The sequence below is a fragment of the Canis lupus genome, chromosome 17 (genome assembly GCF_011100685.1).
Source record: "Canis lupus familiaris isolate Mischka breed German Shepherd chromosome 17, alternate assembly UU_Cfam_GSD_1.0, whole genome shotgun sequence".
NCBI lineage: Eukaryota > Metazoa > Chordata > Mammalia > Carnivora > Canidae > Canis > Canis lupus.
In genome coordinates this window covers 60,118,104-60,139,397 of record NC_049238.1, presented here as the reverse complement: position 1 = coordinate 60,139,397, position 21,294 = coordinate 60,118,104, and the positions used below count along the sequence as shown (strand labels likewise).

The 21,294-nt window shown below is 40.1% G+C and overlaps 1 protein-coding gene across 2 annotated transcripts; it reads left to right on the top strand.

Annotated features, from left to right (window-relative positions):
* Positions 1-232: 232 nt before the first annotated feature.
* On the top strand, positions 233-19,435 carry ANP32E (acidic nuclear phosphoprotein 32 family member E). 2 transcript variants are annotated; one of them, XM_038562115.1, is made up of 7 exons: positions 4,707-5,133; positions 7,785-7,934; positions 8,698-8,820; positions 9,553-9,718; positions 11,253-11,428; positions 17,829-17,883; positions 19,042-19,435. In XM_038562115.1, the coding sequence occupies exons 1-7, from the start codon at positions 5,080-5,082 to the stop codon at positions 19,110-19,112; spliced, it is 795 nt and encodes a 264-aa protein (XP_038418043.1). In that variant the 5' UTR covers positions 4,707-5,079; the 3' UTR covers positions 19,113-19,435. The 2 variants fall into 2 exon arrangements, with proteins under 2 accessions (XP_038418042.1, XP_038418043.1); XM_038562114.1 differs by lacking the exons at positions 4,707-5,133; positions 17,829-17,883; positions 19,042-19,435 and adding an exon at positions 233-368 and having other exon boundaries at positions 11,253-11,473.
* Positions 19,436-21,294: the final 1,859 nt, after the last annotated feature.

Genomic DNA, 21,294 nt, shown 5'->3' with positions numbered 1-21,294 from the left:
TATAATATAATATAATATTTGTATATTTGTGAAATACTTACCATGTATGTAATTAACATCCATCTCCACACAGTTACAAATTTGGGCTTAGGTATTATTCTTTCGAAGTTATTTTAGTAAGGTTTGGTAAGAAATGAAAGTAAATATGTATATTAAATTCTCTGCCTCTTTTTTTTTTTTTTTTTTTTTTAAGATTTTATTCATGACTGAGAGAGAGAGAGAGAGAGGGAGAAGCAGGCTCCATGCAGGGAGCCCGACGCAGGACTCGATGCCAGGTCTCCAGGATCAGGCCCTGGGCTGAAGGTGGTGCTAAACCACTGAGCCACCTGGGCTGCCCGAATTCTCTGCCTCTTAAACAGAGGTTTCAGGTTAGTGTTTTGAAAGTAATTTTGTTGCCAGGGTTACAAATTTCTTTTAAGACAACTATTTATTACTTGTGCTACTAGGTGAATACAGTGATGCAATAATTCTTAGATTGCAAAATCTCTAAATCATTTGTATTTGCTATTGCAATATGTATTTATTTTTGGGAGACTTACTCTGACAATTTTGTTTGACTTTGGTTAATGTTAAAACTAGGTTGCATAATGTTAACATATAAAGAGGTGACTCAAACTAAAATATCTCAAGCACAAATTTTAAATTTTTGTAGATATTCCATCAAATTTTGCTTTCACAGAGCAATAATAAAAAATGTACTGTAATAATATATATGCTTCCCACTTCAGCATTTACTAACAATCCTTAAAGTGAAAAGGATCCCAAATTAAAGAAAGAATGGAGTGCCTGGGGTGGCTCAGTCAGTTAAGTGTCTGTCTTCAGCTTAGGTCATGATCCCAGGATCCTGGGATGGAGGACCCCTGTGGATCTCCCTGCACAGTGGGGAGTCTGCTTCTCCCTCTCCCTCTGCCCCTCTTCCTGCTTGTGCTCTCTCTCAAATAAATAAATAAATAAATAAATAAATAAATAAATAAATAAATATCTTTAATTTATTTATTCCAGGGATCCCTGGGTGGTTCAGTGGTTTAGCGCCTGCCTTTGGCCCAGGGCGTGATCCTGGGGTTCCAGGATCAAGTCCCACATCTGGCTCCCTGCATGGAGCCTGATTCTCCCTCTGTGTCTCTGCCTCTCTCTCTCTCTCTCTGTGACTCTTATGAATAAATAAAATAAAATCTTTAAAAAATTATTTATTCTTGGAAAATGTAGGGTAGCTCAATTATAGTATTCATAGTGTTAAGAAAATCTTTTCTAAAAAAAAATCTGATAAGTATCTTCAACTAAGGCTTAATAGAATAATCAAGTTTACTTATTAGTTACCCTGGAGTTTTTGTATCTTAACAGGCATCATAACAGAATATCTATTTGTGGCATTTTGGGCATCAGTAGGGCATAAGAATGATGTTTCAGGGAGCAGAACATTTTGTGCAACTACGAATTAAACAGGATTATAATGGTCCCCTTTGGAAAATGATTTTTTAAAAAAAGATTTTATTTATTTATTTGACAGAGCGAGCGAGTGAGAGAAACAGAAAGAGAACAAGCAGACAGAGGGAGAGGGAAAAGCCAACTTCCTGCTGAGCAGGGAGTCCAACGGGGCTCCTCTATCCCAGTACTCTGGGATCATGACCTGAGCAGAAGGCAGACACTTAACCAACTGAACCACCCAGGTGCCAATGGAAAAAGATTTTAACTTTGATCATAGGAACTGGATTTGAGATTCATCTTTACAAATTACTAATCTTGGGATGCCTGGGTGGCTCAGCGGTTGAGTGTCTGCCTTCGGCTCAGGGCATGATCCTGGAGTTCTGGAATCGAGTCCCACATTGGGCTCCCTGCACGGAGCCTGCTTCTCCCTTTGCCTGTGTCTCTACCTTCTTTCTGTGTCTCTCATGAGTAAATAAATAAAAATCTTTTAAAAAATTACTATTCTTAGGACCTTGGGTATACCCTTGTTTAGTTATCCATTGTAATAAATCACCTCAAAACTGAGTAGTTTAAAACAATAGTCATGCTTGATTTACTCAAGATTCTAGAGGGAATAAGTCCTACCTTCCTGAAGGAAAATCTGGGTGGTACACCATTGTGGTCACCACAGGATTTGTGGCTTTTGGTAGAGAGACACAGCCTTCTTGTAACGACTTGGCATGAAGGAGATGGGGGCTAAATACTCCAATGTCAGTCCTCCAGACTTCCAATCTCCTGCCAGTGCCCTCTCCCACGGACCAAACCCAGAAGTCATAGGACTCTGTGGGTTTTGAGTCACAGGGCAGGGTGGAGAAGGGGGAAGAGTAGATCTAGAGGGGCAACAGAAGATATTCAGCAGCAGAAAACAAGTTTAGTTGTTGAACACTAAAGGCATGTTGAGTTAAATAATATCCTGATGCATACTTCTTATTTGTGGATTAGAGGAGTGTTGGAGCCACCCTCTAATTCATTCCCTTCCTTGCTCCTTTGCTTTCATCTACCTCCTGATAACTTCACTTTTCATTCTACCATTTAAAATAAACTCTGGGGATCCCTGGGTGGCGCAGTGGTTTAGCGCCTGCCTTTGGCCCAGGGCTCAATCCTGGAGACCCGGGATCGAATCCCATGTCGGGCTCCCGGTGCATGGAGCCTGCTTCTCCCTCTGCCTATGTCTCTGCCTCTCTCTCTCTCTCTGTGACTATCATAAATAAATAAAAAATAAAATAAAATAAACTCTGCCTCATTACTTCAGCTTAAAGCATGTTCTAGTTCATGAATTTGGCTTTTCTCCTGACTCTTATTTTTTCATCCTTCTTTTAGTATCATATACCCATCTCCTAGTCTGGTAATGTTCTTCAGCCAACCTCTTCCCAGGCATCTTTCTTTCTATACAGCAGCCCTCTGGAGAATCTTTCTTCCCCCAGCCTCTTATCCTGGCTCCTTGATTAAGACTAGAAAGATCTGGTTTCAAGGTATTGAAGTAAGGCACATTGAGAGATGACATGAGAGTGAGAGCCACGGGTGGGGAAGGCTCCCTTTGGTGGATCCCTGTCTACAGTGTACTTTCTGAAGCTATTATCCAGTGGTAAAATGAATTCATGGCCTTTCCTCACATTCCTTATTTCCAACATAGTCTCCCATTCCATCTAATGTGTTCTGATATAAAAGTCCCACCATTTAACCTCAATAATCATCTATTCCTTGAAACTCTTTGGCTTCCATGCATTTTTCCCCTGAATTCACTTTTTTTTTTTTTTAACCTATCCCTCAGTTTCTTTCACTACTTTGGTAGACGATCCCTCTCACCTCTTTCCCCTCAATCTTTTATCCCTTCCTTTCTTAAAAAACAAACAAACAAACAAAAAAACAAAAAACCTCTTCCTCAATCTGTTTTTTCATATCATCCTGGCTTCCTTTAGCCTGTGTTAAAACAAACTTAACTAATGCCAAATTACCCCCCAGAGATGTCATTTTTTTCCCAAAAGCTCTCCCTCTTCCCCTCTGTATTCATCTTCACAAAATTTGCTTTTCAAGAATACAAAGGAAACACTTCTCCAGAAGAAGACAATCACTATTTTGTTTTCCTTTAAAGTATTTCACATGCTAACTACGAAGTGTTTACATTTTAAATGTAAGCCTAATTGAAGAATTGTGTGCCTATGTGGGAGGAGGAGGGGCGCGGTGGTAAAGTGGTGAGTGGTGAGTCTGTTTGAAACCCTAGTCTCTAACCCGAGAAACTGAAAAAATAGTAAACAAGCACTCCACTCTGAGGTTTGGACTAATTCACTCACTTTCTTCTCGAAATTATTTAGTTTTTTTTTTTTTTTTTTTTGGTATTTATCTTGAGAATAGTGTAAGGGAATGAAAAGGACAAATTTAAGCAAGAACTAAGAAGTTAGACTCTTAAGACAAAATTAAAAAAAATTCTTATCTCACTCTTTTGTATCCCCACATTCAGTCTTTTAAAAGCACGTTTAACCTACAGATATCCATGGAAACCAACCAAAGGGAAATTAGAAAGGAGAGGCATTTCAGTACCAATTCTATGCGAATTGATGTTTGATTTTCATTAGTCCAGCACTGTTTTTCCTCCAATGTCTTAGTGTTTATTACAGCAACAATTACCTCAGTAACAAATCCTCCAGGGTAGTTTTGTTTAAAGGTGCCTAACTTATACACTTCACCCAACTGTTTTCAAAAGTGTTCAGTCCTTCATGTTGCAAATTAAAATACTATTTTTATCTCGGCTCTGGTTCTGCAGCAGAAGCCTGTCCCCAGCAGGGCAGGGCCAGGAAAGCTCCTGTGCACGTTTAAATCATGTGCACGTTGCTGTGCATCTCGGCCACAAGGTGCTTTAAAACTGCCAAGAACCGGTGCATGCTGTGTGCCAAATGATCAGTCCTGCGACCTGGACACAGAAGAAGGATGGATGCTTTCTCCCTCCCTCTCACACTAAAAACAAAACAGAAAAAGCAAATCCAGCAGGCATCAAAACCTTCCGAACGCCTGGGGAAAGCGCGCCAATCACACAAAGAAAAGGAGGGGGGCTACTGGGATTCAAAATCCTTTCCCCAGGACGAACACCCTCCCTGACCTATCGGAGTTAACTGCGCGCTCGGTCGCAGCCAATAGGCATGGCGCTCCGGGTTCAGGCCCACCCTGCAGGCTGACGGACATTCACGCAGCCCAATGAGACAGCGCGATGCTGGAGAAGGAACCAGTACATTAGGGAGGGGGGCGGAGTGTAGGCCAGGGGGTTGGCGGTGCCGTGTCATGGAGGCTCAGTCAACGAGCAGCCATTGAAGGGGAAGGAACTGTGGCGTGCGTGTGTGTGTGCGCGCGCGCGCGCGTGTGTGTGCGTGTTTGTGCGTGCGTGTGAGTGCGCGCGAGTGTGTGGACGAGGAGGTGGGGGCGGCCGACTTAAGAGTCCCAACTCCTTGGACTCCATTTGCTATTCTCTTCTTTCTCCCCCACACCTATCTGGAGGTAGTGGGCGTTTATATTTGCGTTTCTTTTCATTCATTTCCAGATCTTTTACAATTTAAGGGTTGGGGGTAGTGGGAAAGGCAGGAAAGGGTCAGGGAAGGAGTAGTAGCAGCCGAGCAGGAGGAGGACATGGAGATGAAGAAGAGGATTAACCTGGAGTTAAGGAACAGAGCCCCGGAGGAGGTGAGATGACTCAGCCCCCTCCCCTTCCCCGCCAGACCTGGATTCGGAGGGTCGGGTTCTGGGGGTCCCGGTGGCTGTGCGGGGAGGGGTCATGAATGAACCCCCGACTCGGGTTAGGGTTAGTGGGGAATATTTAATTTTAAGTGTAAAATCATTAAAATCTTCTATTTAAAATGGCGAAGGGTTTGAAGTTTCTAGGGGCGTTTTTGTGTGTGCCTGGGGGCTTAGCCTCCGCAGCTTGTCCTCGAGTCGGAGTCCCGGCCTGGAGGGGCGGGACGGGTGCCGGGGGGCCGCTCTTTGGTTCTGTCCTGCGCTGGGGCAGGCGGCGTGGGCGCGACCCCCAGTCCCACTCGCCCCTGCCGCAGCCGTCGTCGCCTGAGAAGTTAGTCCAACTTTTCTGCGATGCTGCCAACTCCTCCTTTCTTCTTAGGGGCGGGGGGTGTGCCCCGGTCTCGAGGCCCCGGGTGTCCGGCGCGCCGGCCGGGGTCCCCTGCGGAGGATGAGGTCGGCGGTCGGCGCCCCCGCGGCCTCCGAGTCCTGGGACCGAGGCGGGGAGGGCGCGCGGGGCGGAATCCTCTTGGTCCCCCCCGCGCTGGGACGGTATTCGGCGTGTCATGTCGTCGCGGCCGCAACTCCGAATTGGAGCCCGGGAGGAGGAGGTGTCACAAAACTCAACACATGGGTCGTAGTAGTTCTGTGCTTTAAAGATGGATTCGGCGAAGCGAAATGATGCGCTCCTGCCGCTGTCGCCTTAGTTAAAGAGACGGGCTGGGAGGGGCCACGTGAGGCTGGTAGCGGTCAACTTCTGGGGGGTCGGACCAGGCGTTTCCGCCTCCCGGTCGAGGGCGCCTCCCGGGCTGGCCCAGCCCTCCCCGCCCGAGGCCAGGCGACCCCGCTTCCCCGGCGGAGCCCCCGCCCCGCGTGCGTTTTCCCGCGGGTCGGGGCGGCGGGCGGCGAGAGCGGCGAGGGTCTCGGTGACTGCGGCCCCCGAAACAAACACTGGGAGCGGAATAGCAGGGATCGGGCTGTTTTCGCAGGGGTGGGGCGGTGCTGTGCACACCAGTGCTGGAGGCGAGCGGGTCTGCTGCTGGGATGTGCGGCGGACTGGGCACCCGAGGTCTTCATGCACTTATTTATTTTTTTAAGCCTTCGTTTCCCTGGAATTGGCAAAGGGCAGGGAGGAGGAAACAGTGCTGCTATCATCCCAGAGAGAGCTGGGAGTTTTCTAGGGCCTACTTCTTTGGGGGCTTCAGGAAAACAAGATCAAACACTGCCTTTCAGAAGCACACATTTAGAATACTTTTGTGTGTCTGGGGTTTGGAAAAGTGAATTTGCTGCCCCGCATGCCCCCTTCCGTTTACCTACCCTACCCGTAGTAATTTCCTTTACAATTTTGGGGAGTGCCAGACGTTCGTTGTCTTTTTGCAGCCTCCCCTTCCTCCCCTGTGGTGTAATAACGGTCTCTTATATTTGTATAGCTCTTTACAGTTTACAGAACGCTTTTTGTGTTTGTTATTTACCTTTCTACTTCGGACAGACTTGTAAGGTAGATTGTATTGTTCTAGAATCCAAATTAGTAAATGGAGTCCCAGGGCAGTGAAATTATTTACTCAAGTGGAAGAACTGGTTTTCTGACACCAAATCTAGTGGCCCTCTCTCTCCTCCGCTCAGCTGGACTAGGAGTCAGAAGACTTAGAGTGGAAGCATAGCTCTGTTATACTGTGTGACGGTAGCCAAGGCATTCTTACGCTCTGGACCTTGGCTTCCTTAACTCTAAACAGATCATAGTCCTTCTCTGGTCTCTAAAATAATTATGTCAAAGTCATATTGAAATAGAGAAGGGGGCATTGCTCCTTGTTAATTTTTAGCTCTCAAAATCCTCAAACATATTTTTTTGCACTGGGAGTAGATATCCAGGGTCTCCTGTCTCCCCCTTAGGATTAAGTCCTCTTAGGTCCACACCAGCAAGTTTTGTTGTTTGACCTGATAGGAGGATGCTTCTTCCCCCCCCCCCTCCCCCAATGAGGAGAAGTCTACAAAAATGCTACCAGGGTGTTACAGAGAAATAACATTTTGTCAATGATGTATTGTCCCGAGTGACATTGCTAGGCCCTGCTATTAAGAACAAATACCTCTGAAAGCCAGCTTTCTCAGAATGAGCTTTCGAGCATTTCTTCAGAAGGGTAACAAAAGTATTTTTGAGTTGTGGTGGCATTTATCAAGCAAAGATAAGGGGGTTTAAACTTGAAATGTGAATAAAATAGTTTCCTTTCTTCTCCCTGCTGTTTTGGGGCAGCTCACTTGAATCCTATCCCAGTAGCCTCTGCAGCCCTTCACTGCATAAATATATGCCTTGATGTTGTGAATCCTTATTAGGGGCAGAAGTAAGTTTCACATGGGACCTTTTTCGAAGTTTTATTTTTTATGCGTCAGTGTTGTGAGCAGGCATTGAACTTTTGGTTTAAGTTTAAATTTAAAAGATTAACTTATAATGATGACTTTAGATTGTATTTCAGTTTTTGGTTAGGGAGGAGTGAATGGAAGGGATCTGTGTAAGGGAATTAGTGGTTTTAATATTCACATTGCCAGTTGTCTTGACCCGTCTTTTGCTAAACAGACTGCAACATAATCATTCATTTTCTATCTTACAGGTGACAGAGTTAGTCCTTGATAATTGCCTGTGTGTCAATGGGGAAATTGAAGGCCTGAATGATACTTTTAAAAAACTAGAGTTTCTGAGTATGGCTAATGTGGAACTAAGTTCACTGGCCCGACTGCCCAGCTTAAATAAACTTCGAAAGGTAAGTTGGTATTAAGTGTGAAATCATCATAATTTTGATGCCGAGGGCTAACATGTCTAGGTTTTGGCCAAATGAAACAACCGATCTGCCTTCTAATTAGAAGTTTCTGAATTTCTAGAGATAAGAGAATGGGTTATGCAGGATTTTAGAATCAGCTCTAATACTGCTTTTAGAAATTTAAACATAATAGTGAAATTGCTTTATGACATGAATGTGGATTTATTTATTTTTTAAAATTATTTGTTTATTCATGAGAGACAGAGAGAGGCAGAGACACAGGCAGAGGGAGAAGCAGGCTCCCCGTGAGGAGCCTGATTTGGGACTGGATCCCAGGACCCCGGGATCACAACCTGAGCTGAAGGCAGATGCTCAACCCCTGAGCCACCCAGGTGCCCCATGAATTTGGATTTAATATCTACTAAATGTTTTTCTCTGAAACATAAAATCTACCTATAACCCAACTGGAACCAAATTTGGGGTAGAAGCTTATTATATAGGGGTTCCAATACATTATTTGGTGATTATAGGTAGGAATTTGGAAACTAATAATTTGTAACATTTCTTCTTCAAATTGATATATTTTAAAAAACTGGGGGCGCCTGGCTGGCTCAGTTGGAAGAATGTGTGACTCTTGATCTTGGCATTGGGTTTGAGCTCCATATAGAGTGTAGAGATTACTTAAATAAATAAAAAACTTAAAAAATAATCCGATCTGCCCTAAGCCTTCACCATTGTTTGTTTTTTCTCCATGTTGAATATATAGTTGGAACTTAGTGACAATATAATTTCTGGTGGTTTGGAAGTCCTGGCAGAGAAATGTCCAAATCTTACTTACCTCAATCTGAGTGGAAATAAAATCAAAGATCTCAGTACAGTAGAAGCTCTGGTGAGTGGAAAGTCTCTGGACTTGCTCTTTTTTGGTTGATTTTCTGAGATTTGCTAGTGTTTTTATCTTCACTGATTTATATTTCACTCTTTGAAACTTCTGAATTTCTTATACGTTTTTAAAAGGATCTGCCTTCTCTTCTTTTAGAGTAAACCATTCAGATAAATTTTTAAATCTCTGAGAAATTTATTTTATTAATAACCTCATGAGTTGAATATCTGGTTTTAAACTTCCCAGTATTTTCTTAAATTCTATTCTTTTTCCTTCTTTCTTGATTTAATTTAATTTAATTTAATTTAATTTTATTATTTGCTTCTTTGTTTCCTGGAATGAGATGAAGTGAAACTCAGAAAATTGTTGTTCTGATTTTAAAAAAGCTTGGCAGGAGGTTGAAATTGTTGACAATAAGCTTGACTGGGTTTAAAGCTAACCACATTATTATTGTTGCCTATTTATGCACATATATGGTCAACAAAATATATTGAGTGGCTACTACAGGAAGACTCTAAGCCAGGTGTTGGAAATACAGTGGTGAACAAAATAAACTTCCTATTCTTGTGGAGTTTACATGCAGGTCCTCATAAAGAGAATTGATACGATAACCCTTCTTTATAAAATTTGAAAAATCCAAAAATCATTCTTTTAATATATGTTTTCAGGTCCATGAAATAAAAAGAAATAACATAATATTTAAAATCTTGAAATGTAAGCTTTAACTTTTTACTTTTCCAGCAAAATCTTAAAAATTTGAAAAGTCTTGACTTGTTTAACTGTGAGATCACAAACCTGGAAGATTACAGAGAAAGTATCTTCGAACTGCTGCAGCAAATCACATACTTAGATGGATTTGATCAGGAGGATAACGAAGCACCAGATTCAGAAGAGGAGGATGATGAGGGTAATCATTCTTAATGCTTATAAATACAGGCTCCAGCCTAGCCAGGCAAGTTAGATTGGGCCTGGATATTTAGGTGATAAAAAAAAAAAAAAAAAAAAAAAAAAAAAGATGTAAAACAAGAAAAATTACAAAACCCACAGCCCTAATCCTGTATTTCTTATTTTAGATTGCTGATAGCTTTGGGGAATTTAATGATTATTATGCTATCAAGCTATGTGAAATTTTTTTTTTTAAGGATTTTATTTGAGAGAGAGAACAAGAGAGAGCACAAGCAGAGGAAGTGGCAGAGGGAGAGGGAGAAGCAGGCTCCCCATTGAGCAGGGAATCCCATGTGGGGCTCAATCCCAGGACCCCAGGATCATGATCAGAGCTGAAGGCAGATGCCCAACTGACTGAGCCACCTGGGCGCCCTCAAGCTCTGAAATTTTGTATCTGTATGAACTTGTTTAATGACCACCTAGTAAAAGTGGCAACTTTTAAAATAGTACTTTTTTTTTTTTAAAGGAATCATTTCTTGTAGTGTTATCCATAATAGTCAAGAAATAGAAACAACCCAAATGGCCTATCGACTGATGGAGAAACAAAATGTGATATATCCATACAGTGAAACATTATTGATTCAGTCATAAGAATGAATGAAGCACTGATACATGCTCTTGCATTGAAATCATTCTATGAAGTAAAAGAAGCCAGACACAAAAGGCCACATTTTGTATGACTCCATTTGTATGAAATGTCCAGAATAGGCAAATCCATAGAAACAGAAAGTAGGATAATGGTTGCCAGGGCTGGGTGAGAGGAGAATGGGGAGTGACTGTTAATGACTGGGTTTTTTTTGAGAGGGAGAGGGGAGGTGATGGAAACGTTCTAGAATTAGGTAGTGAATATATATGATTGGATAAGTGGGTGACTAACAGATCAGATGATGGAATGGCTGTTGTTAGTAATGGGACACTGATTACTCTTGGTTGAAAATCATTTTTACTATAAAAAGAAATCTGATGGACAAACAATATTAGAAAATGATAGAATGATAGAGAAGTGGGTTTTGAGATGTCCATAAGGTAAAACAAACTTTAGTGCATGTAATATTTTAATGAAAATCTGTACGTTGGAAATATTTCAGTATTTAGAAACCATAGTTCTCAAATAGTAAATATGGATGTTGTGAAAGGGAAATCTTTTTTTTTTTTTTTTAAGATTTATTTATTTATTTAGAGAGCGAGCGAGCGCACACAGGTGAACAAGTGGGGAGAGGGGCAAAGGGAGAGAGTCAAGCAAACCTCCTTACTTGAGGGCAGAGCCTGAGACCATGACCTGAACTGAAATCAAGAGTTGGACACTTAACCATCTGAGCCACCCAGGCACCCCCTGTAAAAGGAAAATCTTAAAAAAAGAAAATATCCCTGAGATAGTTTCCACCTTCCCATTGGCTTTAGAGTTTGAAGTGATTGGGGCAAGGGCAGATAGGCTTAAAGTACTAGCAAGAAACATTTGCTCAGCCACTCACTCATCTTTTAAAATATTTTTAAAGATGGAGATGAAGATGATGAAGAGGAAGAAGATGAAGCTGGTCCACCTGAAGAATATGAAGAAGAAGAGGAGGAAGAAGAGGAGGATGAGGATGAGGATGAGGATGAAGCGGGCTCGGAATTGGGAGAGGGAGAAGAGGAAGTGGGCCTATCATATTTAATGAAAGAAGAAATCCAGGTGAATAGGCATTTCTTTATTACTAAATAAAGTAATTATTTAGGCATAAAGCCAAGGTCTATAAATAGTTCAGTTGTGAAGAAATCTGAAAATTGTTACTAACTTGCAGGTCTGAGCGTGTCTATCTGTCATTTTTCCTACTGTCCCCTGGCTCAAACTGTATCTAGGGCAGCCTGGGTGGCTCAGCGGTTTAGCGCTGCCTTCAGCCCAGGGTGTGATCCTGGAGACCTGGGATCGAGTCCCACGTCGGGTTCCCTGCATGGAGCCTACTTCTCCCTCTGCCTGTGTCTCTGCCTCTCTCTGTGTGTCTCTCATGAATAAATAAATAAAATATTAAAAAAAAACAAAACTGTATACAGATCATCATAAGCACCTATGGTTTTACCACCTAGGTATCTTGAAAATCCATTCTGCCCAGAGCAGCAGGGTTCATGGAAACATTTTACAAAAGTTTCTGAGCTTCAGCTTCTGCATTTATAGAACTGAAAATAATATCAACCTCTTAGGCTCTTTTCAGGGTTTAACAAGAGAATATAGGTAAATTATCTAGTCCCTGGCACATCGTAGGCCCTCAGCAACACTTTCCCTCTAATTATTTTTTGTTTATGGTTTTGTTGTAGTTTTCCAAATGGCCTCTTAAATACAGTGTCACCACTTAGGTGTATCCTTCACAGTCTGTGCTTGCTTGCTTAGTCTGAATGCAAATGTGATCATATCACTGCCCTGCTTGAAACAATTTAATGTTTCCCTGTTGCCACCAAAATATATACAAGACCCATCACTATCTAGTCCCTGTTTGCCTCTCTAGCCTCTTCTCCCTCAATTTTATTTTATTTATTTTATTTTATTTTATTTTATTTTATTTTATTTTATTTTATTTATTTTATTTTATTTTATTATTTTATTTTATTTTATTTTATTTTATTTTATTTTATTTTATTTTATTTTATTTTATTTTATTTTATTTATTTTATTCTATTTTATTTTATTTTTAAAAATTTTTATTTATTTATGATAGCCACACAGAGAGAGAGAGAGGCAGAGACACAGGCAGAGGGAGAAGCAGGCTCCATGCACCGGGAGCCCGATGTGGGATTCGATCCCGGGTCTCCAGGATCGCGCCCTGGGCCAAAGGCAGGCGCTAAACCGCTGCGCCACCCAGGGATCCCCCTCAATTTTAAATTAAATCCTCACACTAAGCTGTTTCTTGCCTTTCTGTCTGAAGATACATTGTTTACTCTTAATCTGAAATGACTTGCTACTCATGCTCTCTGATGAATGCTTTTTTTTTTAACTGAGGTAAACATAAATATAGTTAAAGCCTGTAAAGTGCACGGATTTTATGTACAAGTTCACATTTTACTTATGTGTATACTTGTATGACTACCACCCAAATCATGACTCAGTTCTGGAGTTGCCTCATTATTGAAACTTTATCTATAATTTTTTATACTCCTTCCTTCATTACCTTTTTTTTTTTTTTTTTAAGATTTTATTTATGAGAAAAACAGAGAGAGAGAGAGAGAGGCAGAGATATAGGCAGAGGGAGAAGCAGGTTCTCCGCAAGGAGCCCAGTGTGGGACTCGATCCCGGATTCCAGGATCAGGACCTGAGCCGAAGGCAGATGCTCAACTGCTGAGCCATCCAGGCATCCCCCTTCGTTACCTTTGAATCTTGGTTAGTCTTCTCTTGCTCATAGATACTTTTGTAAAAACTTGTTTACTTGGCTACTTTCTACTAGATGGCGAGTTCCATAAAGGGAGGGTCATCTGTCTTTATATCTCAGTGTCTAGTACATTAACAGGGACATAGTAAGCTCACAGGAAGTGTCAGTTGACTTGAATAAATGATCTTTTGCCCCTGGGAATTACTATTTCCTCCTAATGTTTTTAAATTACTGAGTTTGTTTGCATAATTCAGAGTTTTTTATTAAAAATATCTCTTACTTAGGGCAGCCCCGGTGGCACAGTGGTTTGGCGCTGCCTGCAGCCCGGGGTGTGATCCTGGAGAACTGGGATCGAGTCCCGCGTCGGGTTCCCTGCATGGAGCCTGCTTCTCCCTCTGCCTGTGTCTCTGCCTTTCTCTCTCTGTGTCTCTATGAATAAATAAATAAAGCCGAAAAAAATATATCTCTAATTTAGACTAGAAATTATTAGTATTCTTATTTGTTCTCCTAAGGACTTTTACATTGGTTAGATAATATCCCTGATCAGTGATAATTTTTCTCTGATACCATTTTATTTTATTTTTTAATTTTTTTTAAGATTTTATTTATTCATTCATGGGAGACACACACACACAGAGAGAGAGAGAGAGAGAGAGGCAGAGACACAGGCAGAGGGAGAAGCAGGCTCCAAACAGGGAGCCTGACGTGGGATTCCATCCCAGGTCTCCAGGATCATACCCCAGGTCGAAGGCGGCTCTAAACCACTGGGCCACTGGGGCTCCCTGTTTTTAATATTTTTAATTAGTTGTGTTGTAACCTTATGTTTAGAAGGTGAGAGTCAGTAGAAGCTTCCGAGACTATCAAGATTCAAGAAAGAAAGTAGAAGGAGATAGAAATGGGATTTGATTAGCTATTTTTGGTTTGAGTATTCTTTTTATTTCAGTTACTCTTCAGAGGTAAGGAATTAATATGTAAAAAGATGGACTTTATGTTTGTGTAGTACACTTCATTAAAAATGGGGGTGGAGGCTTTAGAAGAATTGGAAATAGTGGTGCTCCTGTACTATACATAGTATAGTGAGGAAACATGGATTTCCCATTAGTTAGGAAGAGACCATAGTTTCTACTGAATAAGCCTTTGGTGAAAGCAGAGTTTTTATTGAGGGATATTATCTAAAATGATATTAAAAACTAAAGGCTTAGATGATGGCTATACTTGGCAGTGAGCATAGCTTTAGGTAAAGACTTGTTGAGTCACCCTGTTGTACACCTGAAACTAAGGTGACATCGTGTGTCAACTATATTTCAATTTAAAAAAAGGCTTAAAAATGTGAATCAGTTAATGTAACCATATATATATATATTTAAAGATTTTATTCATTTATTCATGAGAGACACAGAGAGAGTGAGAGAAGCAGAGACATAGGCAGAGGGAGGAGCAGGCTCCATGGAGGGAGCTTGATATGGGACTCGATCCCAGGACTCTGGGATCACACCCTGCGTCAAAGGCAGACGCTCAACCAATAAGCCACCCAAGTGTCCCCATATTTTGTTTAAAAATCTGGAGAAGCAATTAGCTATTGAGAATGAGAGACACACAGAGAAAGGCAGAGATGTAGGCAGAGGGAGAAGTGGAGAAGTAGACTTCCTCTGGGGAGCCCAGTGCAGGACTCGATCCCAGGACCCCAGGATCACACCCTGAGCCAAAGGCAAATGCTCAACTGAGCCACCCAGGTGTTCCTATGTTCCTTTTTATTAAAAAAAAAAAATTATATATATATATATATATGATAGAGCACAAGCAGTGGGAGAGGGAGAGGGAGCCTGATGTGGGTTTTGATCCTAAAACCCTGGGATCATAACTCAAGCTGAAGACAGACACTTAACTGACTGAGCCACCTGTTGTACCCTTATTGTGGTTCCTTTTTATATTATTGGCCTACCCCATTTATTCCTTTTCTTCCTTGTATCTTTTTATGTTTTCATTTTTACTTTTTTCCCCTCCTTGTATTTTTTTTTTAAGGTTTTATTTATTTACTCATGAGAGACACACACACACACACACACAGAGGCAGAGACACAGGCAGAGGGAGAAGCAAGGTCCATGCAGGAAGCCCAACGTGGGACTCCATCCTGGGTCTCCAGGATCACGCCCTGGGCCTAAGGCGGTGCTAAACCGCTGAGCCACTGGGGCTGCCCCGCTCCTTGTATCTTGATGATGTCCTGGTATAGAATGCTTTTCAGTGTTTGAACTGATTGTATAAGATTGATTTCTTTTTTTTCCAGAGAGATAGATAGATAGATAGATAGATTTATTTATTTATTTATTTATTTATTTATTTATTTATTTATTTATCTATCTATCTATCTATCTATTCATTCATTCATTCATTCATTCATTCATTCATTCATTCATTCATGAGAGACAGAGACAGAGAGAGAGAGGCAGAGACACAGGCAGAGGGAGAAGCAGGCTCCATGCAGGGAGCCTGATGTGGGACTTGATCCTTGGTCTCCAGGATCAGGCCCTGGGCTGAAGGCATCGCTTAAAGCGCTGAGCCCCCCGGGCTGCCCTAAGATTGATTTCTGATAGAAGTGTTGTGCAATTGAGTTTCTCAGGATTCTCGCTACGTGGTGGGAAATTAGGTTCTGTTTAGTATTTCTATTTTTTTATCCTTTTTTTTTTTTTTAAGATTTTATTTATTCATAGAGACAGAGAGAGAGAGAGAGAGGCAGAGACACAGGAAGAGGGAGAAGCAGGCTCCATGCAGGGAGCCTGATGTGGAACTAGATCCCAGGACTCTAGGATCATGCCCTGAGCCAAAGGCAGATGCTCAACCACTGAGCCACCCAGGCATCCCGTTTAGTATTTCTAGATACAAATGGGGCTGTGGATACTGTAAAAAGGATGAGTTGTCCAAGTTTTCCCCTAGCAACCCAGCAGTTCTTGACATTTGCCTATTAAAGTATTTTAAGGAGCATACTGCTTTTGTGGGGTTGGAAGGGAAACCCTAGATTGGTTCCCCCCCTTTTTTTTTCCCCAAGCATATGTAGAACTCAACTGTTTGGAACATGGCAGTAAGTGTAAAAGGCCCCTGAGTAGCCAAAATATAGTAACAAAACACATTTTCTTTCCAGGAGCTGTTATTCTAAACCTATTTTCTCTTCTATATTCAATATAATAAGCTTGTCGATATATTTTCTGAATCCAAAGCAGATTAAAATTCAAGTGGTAACTTACTACAAAAGAGAAGACATGAAAACTAGGAAAAGATACAATTCAAAGAAGAGGCCAGGGTCATTTTTAAAAGGAGAAAACTAGGGCAGCCCAAGTAGCTCAGCGGTTTAGTGCTGTCCCCTCTGGCCCAGAGTGTGATCCTGGAGACCCAGGATCGAGTCCCATATCGGCTCCCTGCAGGGAGCCTGCTTTTCCCTCTGCCTGTGTCTCTGCCTTTCTCTCTCTCTCTCTGTCTCTCATGAATAAATAAATAAAATCTTAAAAATAAAATAAAAGGAGAAAACTGTCCTACATATATTGATAGGCTCCGAAAGAATCGGCATATACTAATTAGGTTTGTGTTCATGATCAAATGATTATGACTGAGTATTCAAGAGAAACGTTTGTTTGGTTTAGCATAAAATGGTAAAAGTGCAGTTTAGAGATTTGTATCCCAATTGGTTAAAGTAAAAAAAAAAAGTTTTGATGTTTCAAGGCTATGTTTACATCTTAGCTATCTAGAACAGCTCCTTCCACAAAAGTTGTAGATCAAGTTTTGTGATTTTATTGACATTGCTATTTCGACGTGTAGATTTGTATTTATTTATTTATTTTCTTAAATAAATAAGTTTATTTCTTTTCTTAAAAGATTTATTTATTTATTCATTCATGAGAGACACAGACTGAGAGAGAGAGAGGCAGAGATATAGGCAGAGGGAGAAGCAGGCTCCTCACAGGGAGCCTGATGTGGGACTCAGTCCCGGATCCCACGATCATGACCTGAGCCGAAGGCAGGCACCCAAACACTGTGCCACCCAGGCGTCCCAATGTGTAGATATTTAGATGTAGAAGGAACTTATACATCTTCTGGATGAATACTGTCTTTTATTGTTTGGAAAACTACGGTCCAGGGAGATTGAGTGATTTATTCAATGCATATAACTATGTTGGCGCTAGGATTCAGGTAATTCCTGTCTTACTCTATAAAATAGAAAACTTTTCTTTGAAATTGTCTAAAGTTACTCTGTCCATTATAGTAGTCACTGAGCACATTTGGTTATTTAAGTTCAAATAAAATGAAAAATTCAGTTCCTCATTTGTACTGATCACATTTTTTACTTTATTTTGTTTAAAGATTTTTTATTAAGTAATCTCTACACCCAATGTGGAGCTTGAATTCACAGCCTTGAGATCAAGACTTGTATGCTCTACTGAGCCAGCCAGGCACCCCTGTACTGGTCACATTTTAAGTGCTCAGTAGCCACATGTGGACAGTACAGATACAGAACATTTCCATTGTTGCAGAAAGTTTTTTTGAACAGTGTCAGTCTAAAATATAACTTACTTTCATAAACCAGATTTAGTTGGGTTCTTAAAGAAGACCTATATAAGTTAGGTAGAGGTTGTTAGAACACAGGATAACTATAGTTTTTTTGTTCTTGTTGGAATGAATAACTACCAAACAGTGAAAAATGTGTCATGGCTTTTTATTCTCAAACTGAATATTTGGTTTTTAAGGATGAAGAAGATGATGATGATTACGTTGAAGAAGGGGAAGAAGAGGAAGAAGAGGGTGAGTTACATTATCTGCAAAAAATCCCAACATTAAAGTTATAGCTATTATTCACGTACTTTAAAGAATGAGTTTATAGTTCAAATTATTACTGATCTTTGATTTGATTTTGGTAACATAGAGCACTTTGAGGGATGTAAAACCTTTTTTTTTTTTTTTTTTTTTTTTTTTGAGAGAAAGAAAGAGCCTGAGTGATAATGGAGGTTGGCAGGAGAGAGAGAATCTTAAGCAGGCTCCAGGCTCAGTGTAGAGCCTGATGTGGGTCTCGATCTCAAGACCCTGAGATCATGACCTGAGCCGAAATCAAGAGTTGGACACTTAGCCCACTGAGCCTCTTAGGCACCCTGAGATGTAAAACCTTTCTTGAAAGAGTAATTTTCTCAAGGCATTTAATAATTTCATTTAAAAAAACCACCCAGCCTATAACATTTCTTTCTTTCTTTTTTTTTTTTTTTTTTAAAGATTTTATTTATTTATTCACGAGAAACAGAGAGAGACAGAGAGACAGAGAGAGAGAGGGGCAGAGACACAGGCAGAGGGAGAAGCAGTTTCCATGGAAGGAGCCCAATGCAGGACTCGATCCCGGGTCTCCAGGATCACACCCTGGGCCGAAGGCAGGCGCTAAACTGCTGAACCACCCAGGGATCCCCCCCACGCCTTTTCCCCTTTTTTCTTAAAGATTTTATTAACATTTATTTCTATAACCGGTATGAACAGAGATAAGAGAGAACCTTGAGCTTAATTTATTATTTTCTTAGGTCTTTCATTTTGAAGAAGGTGAAGCCATATATCTAAGAGAAGAGCTGTTTTATTTCCAGATTACAGCCTTTTCAGATTTGCTTTCTAGTACTCATTACCTAGGCCTTCCATAATAAGTTTAAAAATTTACTAATGATTCTCTTTTATTGACAAGCCCCTGGGTTCTTGATCTGTACTTCATGATTTGGCCACAAGGGTGCACAGCAAACTGTCATTGTTTATGGATTTCTAAATCTATTAAGTCTGTTCAGTACACTGAAGTTAAATTCAGAGAGGAAACAATGTATAATTTTTTATGCCAGTAAGTTTTCACTAAGATAGATTCAAAACTTTGTAATTTAGCAGATATTCATTTGGTAAAATTGAGTATTTTACTGGTTTTTTTCACTCTTTTTTCAGAAGAAGAAGGTCTTCGAGGGGAAAAAAGGAAACGAGATGCTGAAGATGATGGAGATGAAGAAGATGACTAGATCATTCTAAGACCAGATTCCCTAATGTTCCTGGGTGTGCAATAGAGTGATCACATCTTCTTTGTTTCTTCATGTACCATAGCGATCCCTACAGAAGATAACCTGTAACTTTTTATAGGAAAAGTGTGGTTTTACTATTTTTGCCTTATCATTCCAAATAAGATTTACTAGTCTGTTAATGATCATATTGTATGTAGAGAAAAAAATTTTCATTGACCCCATTGTGAAATTCTCTAGCAATTTATTTAGAATCTTCATTTTTCTCATTCAAGCTCACTGTATTAGTTATTTTTAGCCCATAATTAAAAACATGATCACTTTTACACAGGCGTAGTTTGGTGCATTTCATTTATAAGGTTTTAAAGTTATTTATAAGTTAACTGAAATCACAGTCGGCTGGAATATGAAATGAAAATAATCTCTTGACTGATAAGTTGGTTATATTTTTAGAGGTGACCCAGAGATCTCTAGCTTGAAGGCAATGACCTTTTGGGGGAGGGCTAAGGGTATTTGGGTGCTTTTTTGTCACATCAGTAACTTAGAAAGTAGGAAAATAGCAAAGGTTCTATTCAACAATATAGTTCATGGCTTTTGTGGAGGCTTCTGAAACCTTTTAAGCCAGGTGACTAATATTTTATTTTTGAAGGAAAATTGCTTATACTAAGTTCAGATTCATGCAGCTGAGCCTTTGTTTTTCAAGCTGAAGATCACAAAATATCAACGGTTGTTTATTTTGTTTTCAAGTGCACATTCTTTATTTTCCTCCCAGCTATTCCTTTATGATGACTTCCATTTCTTGTTTCACCCCCCGCCCTTTTTTTTAAAGATTTTATTTATTTATTCATGACAGACACAGAGAGGGGCAGAGACACAAGCAGGCTCCATGCAGGGAGCCTGACATGGGACTCGGTCCTGCGTCTCCAGGATCAGGCCCTGGGCTGAAGGCGGCGCTAAATCGCTGGGCCATGGGGGCTGTCCCCCTCCCTCTATCTCAAAAATGTTGGGAAACTTATGGCTACCAAGGAAAAACTTTATTTAGTCTTTTACACTTTAACCACCTTTTCAGACTGTCTCATTTTTAAATAAGCTAAGTGAAAAAAATAGAATATTTTCTGAGATACAAATATTATCAATACAGTATTTGCAATAGATTCTGCTTATTGTAAATCTTTCTTGGTTGAGAAGATGTACAGACTGTATTAATAGGGTAAAGAAGGAAAAGCAGAGGAAGCTTTCAGAAGCAGCATTAATGTTCCTCAAAAGTCTGAACAATTGCCTGCCGATAATTAATGAGACATGCAAGTCAAATTTTCAAGTTAGCTTCCCAAATGATTTAGATACCACACTTCAAAATATTTCTAATTTTTCTGAGTAGAACCTTTAATTATTCTTCCTATAGTTTTAAGGTATTACCAGATATAGCATTTAATTGGAATATACTGGGCAGTTGGAAAAATATTTGAAAGTAAATATTAAAATTAAGATTTGTTTCCAAGTGGAAGTCCATTAAAAATAGAAAGATATTTGGGTTGGGTGTGTTTCTTTACATGGCTACTAAATATAATAATATGAGTAGACAAGTATATCTCCCTTTTTTGTCGTGGAGGCTCCATGCTCAAGGCAATTGCTTTTTAATACTTGGCTAAATTGTTTTCCCCTTTGTTTTGAATATCTGTAAGCTTTTTTAAAGTTAGCATCAGCAAATTAATTGAAGTTATACTTCTATACTGGGACACATTTAAATTACTGAGTAAAGAATTTATTTTTCAGTTTCAGATGTATGACTTGGGGTTTTAAAGTAAAAATTACAAAGTTATTTGTGAGTAAACTAAAGTTGCACAAGTGACTGAAATAAAACTTGTGGAATAGGTTTAGTGGGGAGATTGAAATCTCCAAAAGGCCAACATTTTACTCCTTTTTTAATAGTTGAAATACCCTGTTTTAGTCCCTAAGAATTCTCATTGCATAGTATATGCCAGACTATAAAATACTTATTTTTAAAATGAAATCTATATATTGACTTTCTTATCAATCATCTTATTGTGCAATCAAAATTAGATTTCTTTGATTTGAAAACAACATTTAGAGCCTCCAAATAACTTTTCAAAGACTTATTCAGCTTTGTGGGTGGTATTTTCATGCAAACAAGTAAGGGTGGGTTTTATATTTTGTAGAAGTTTTT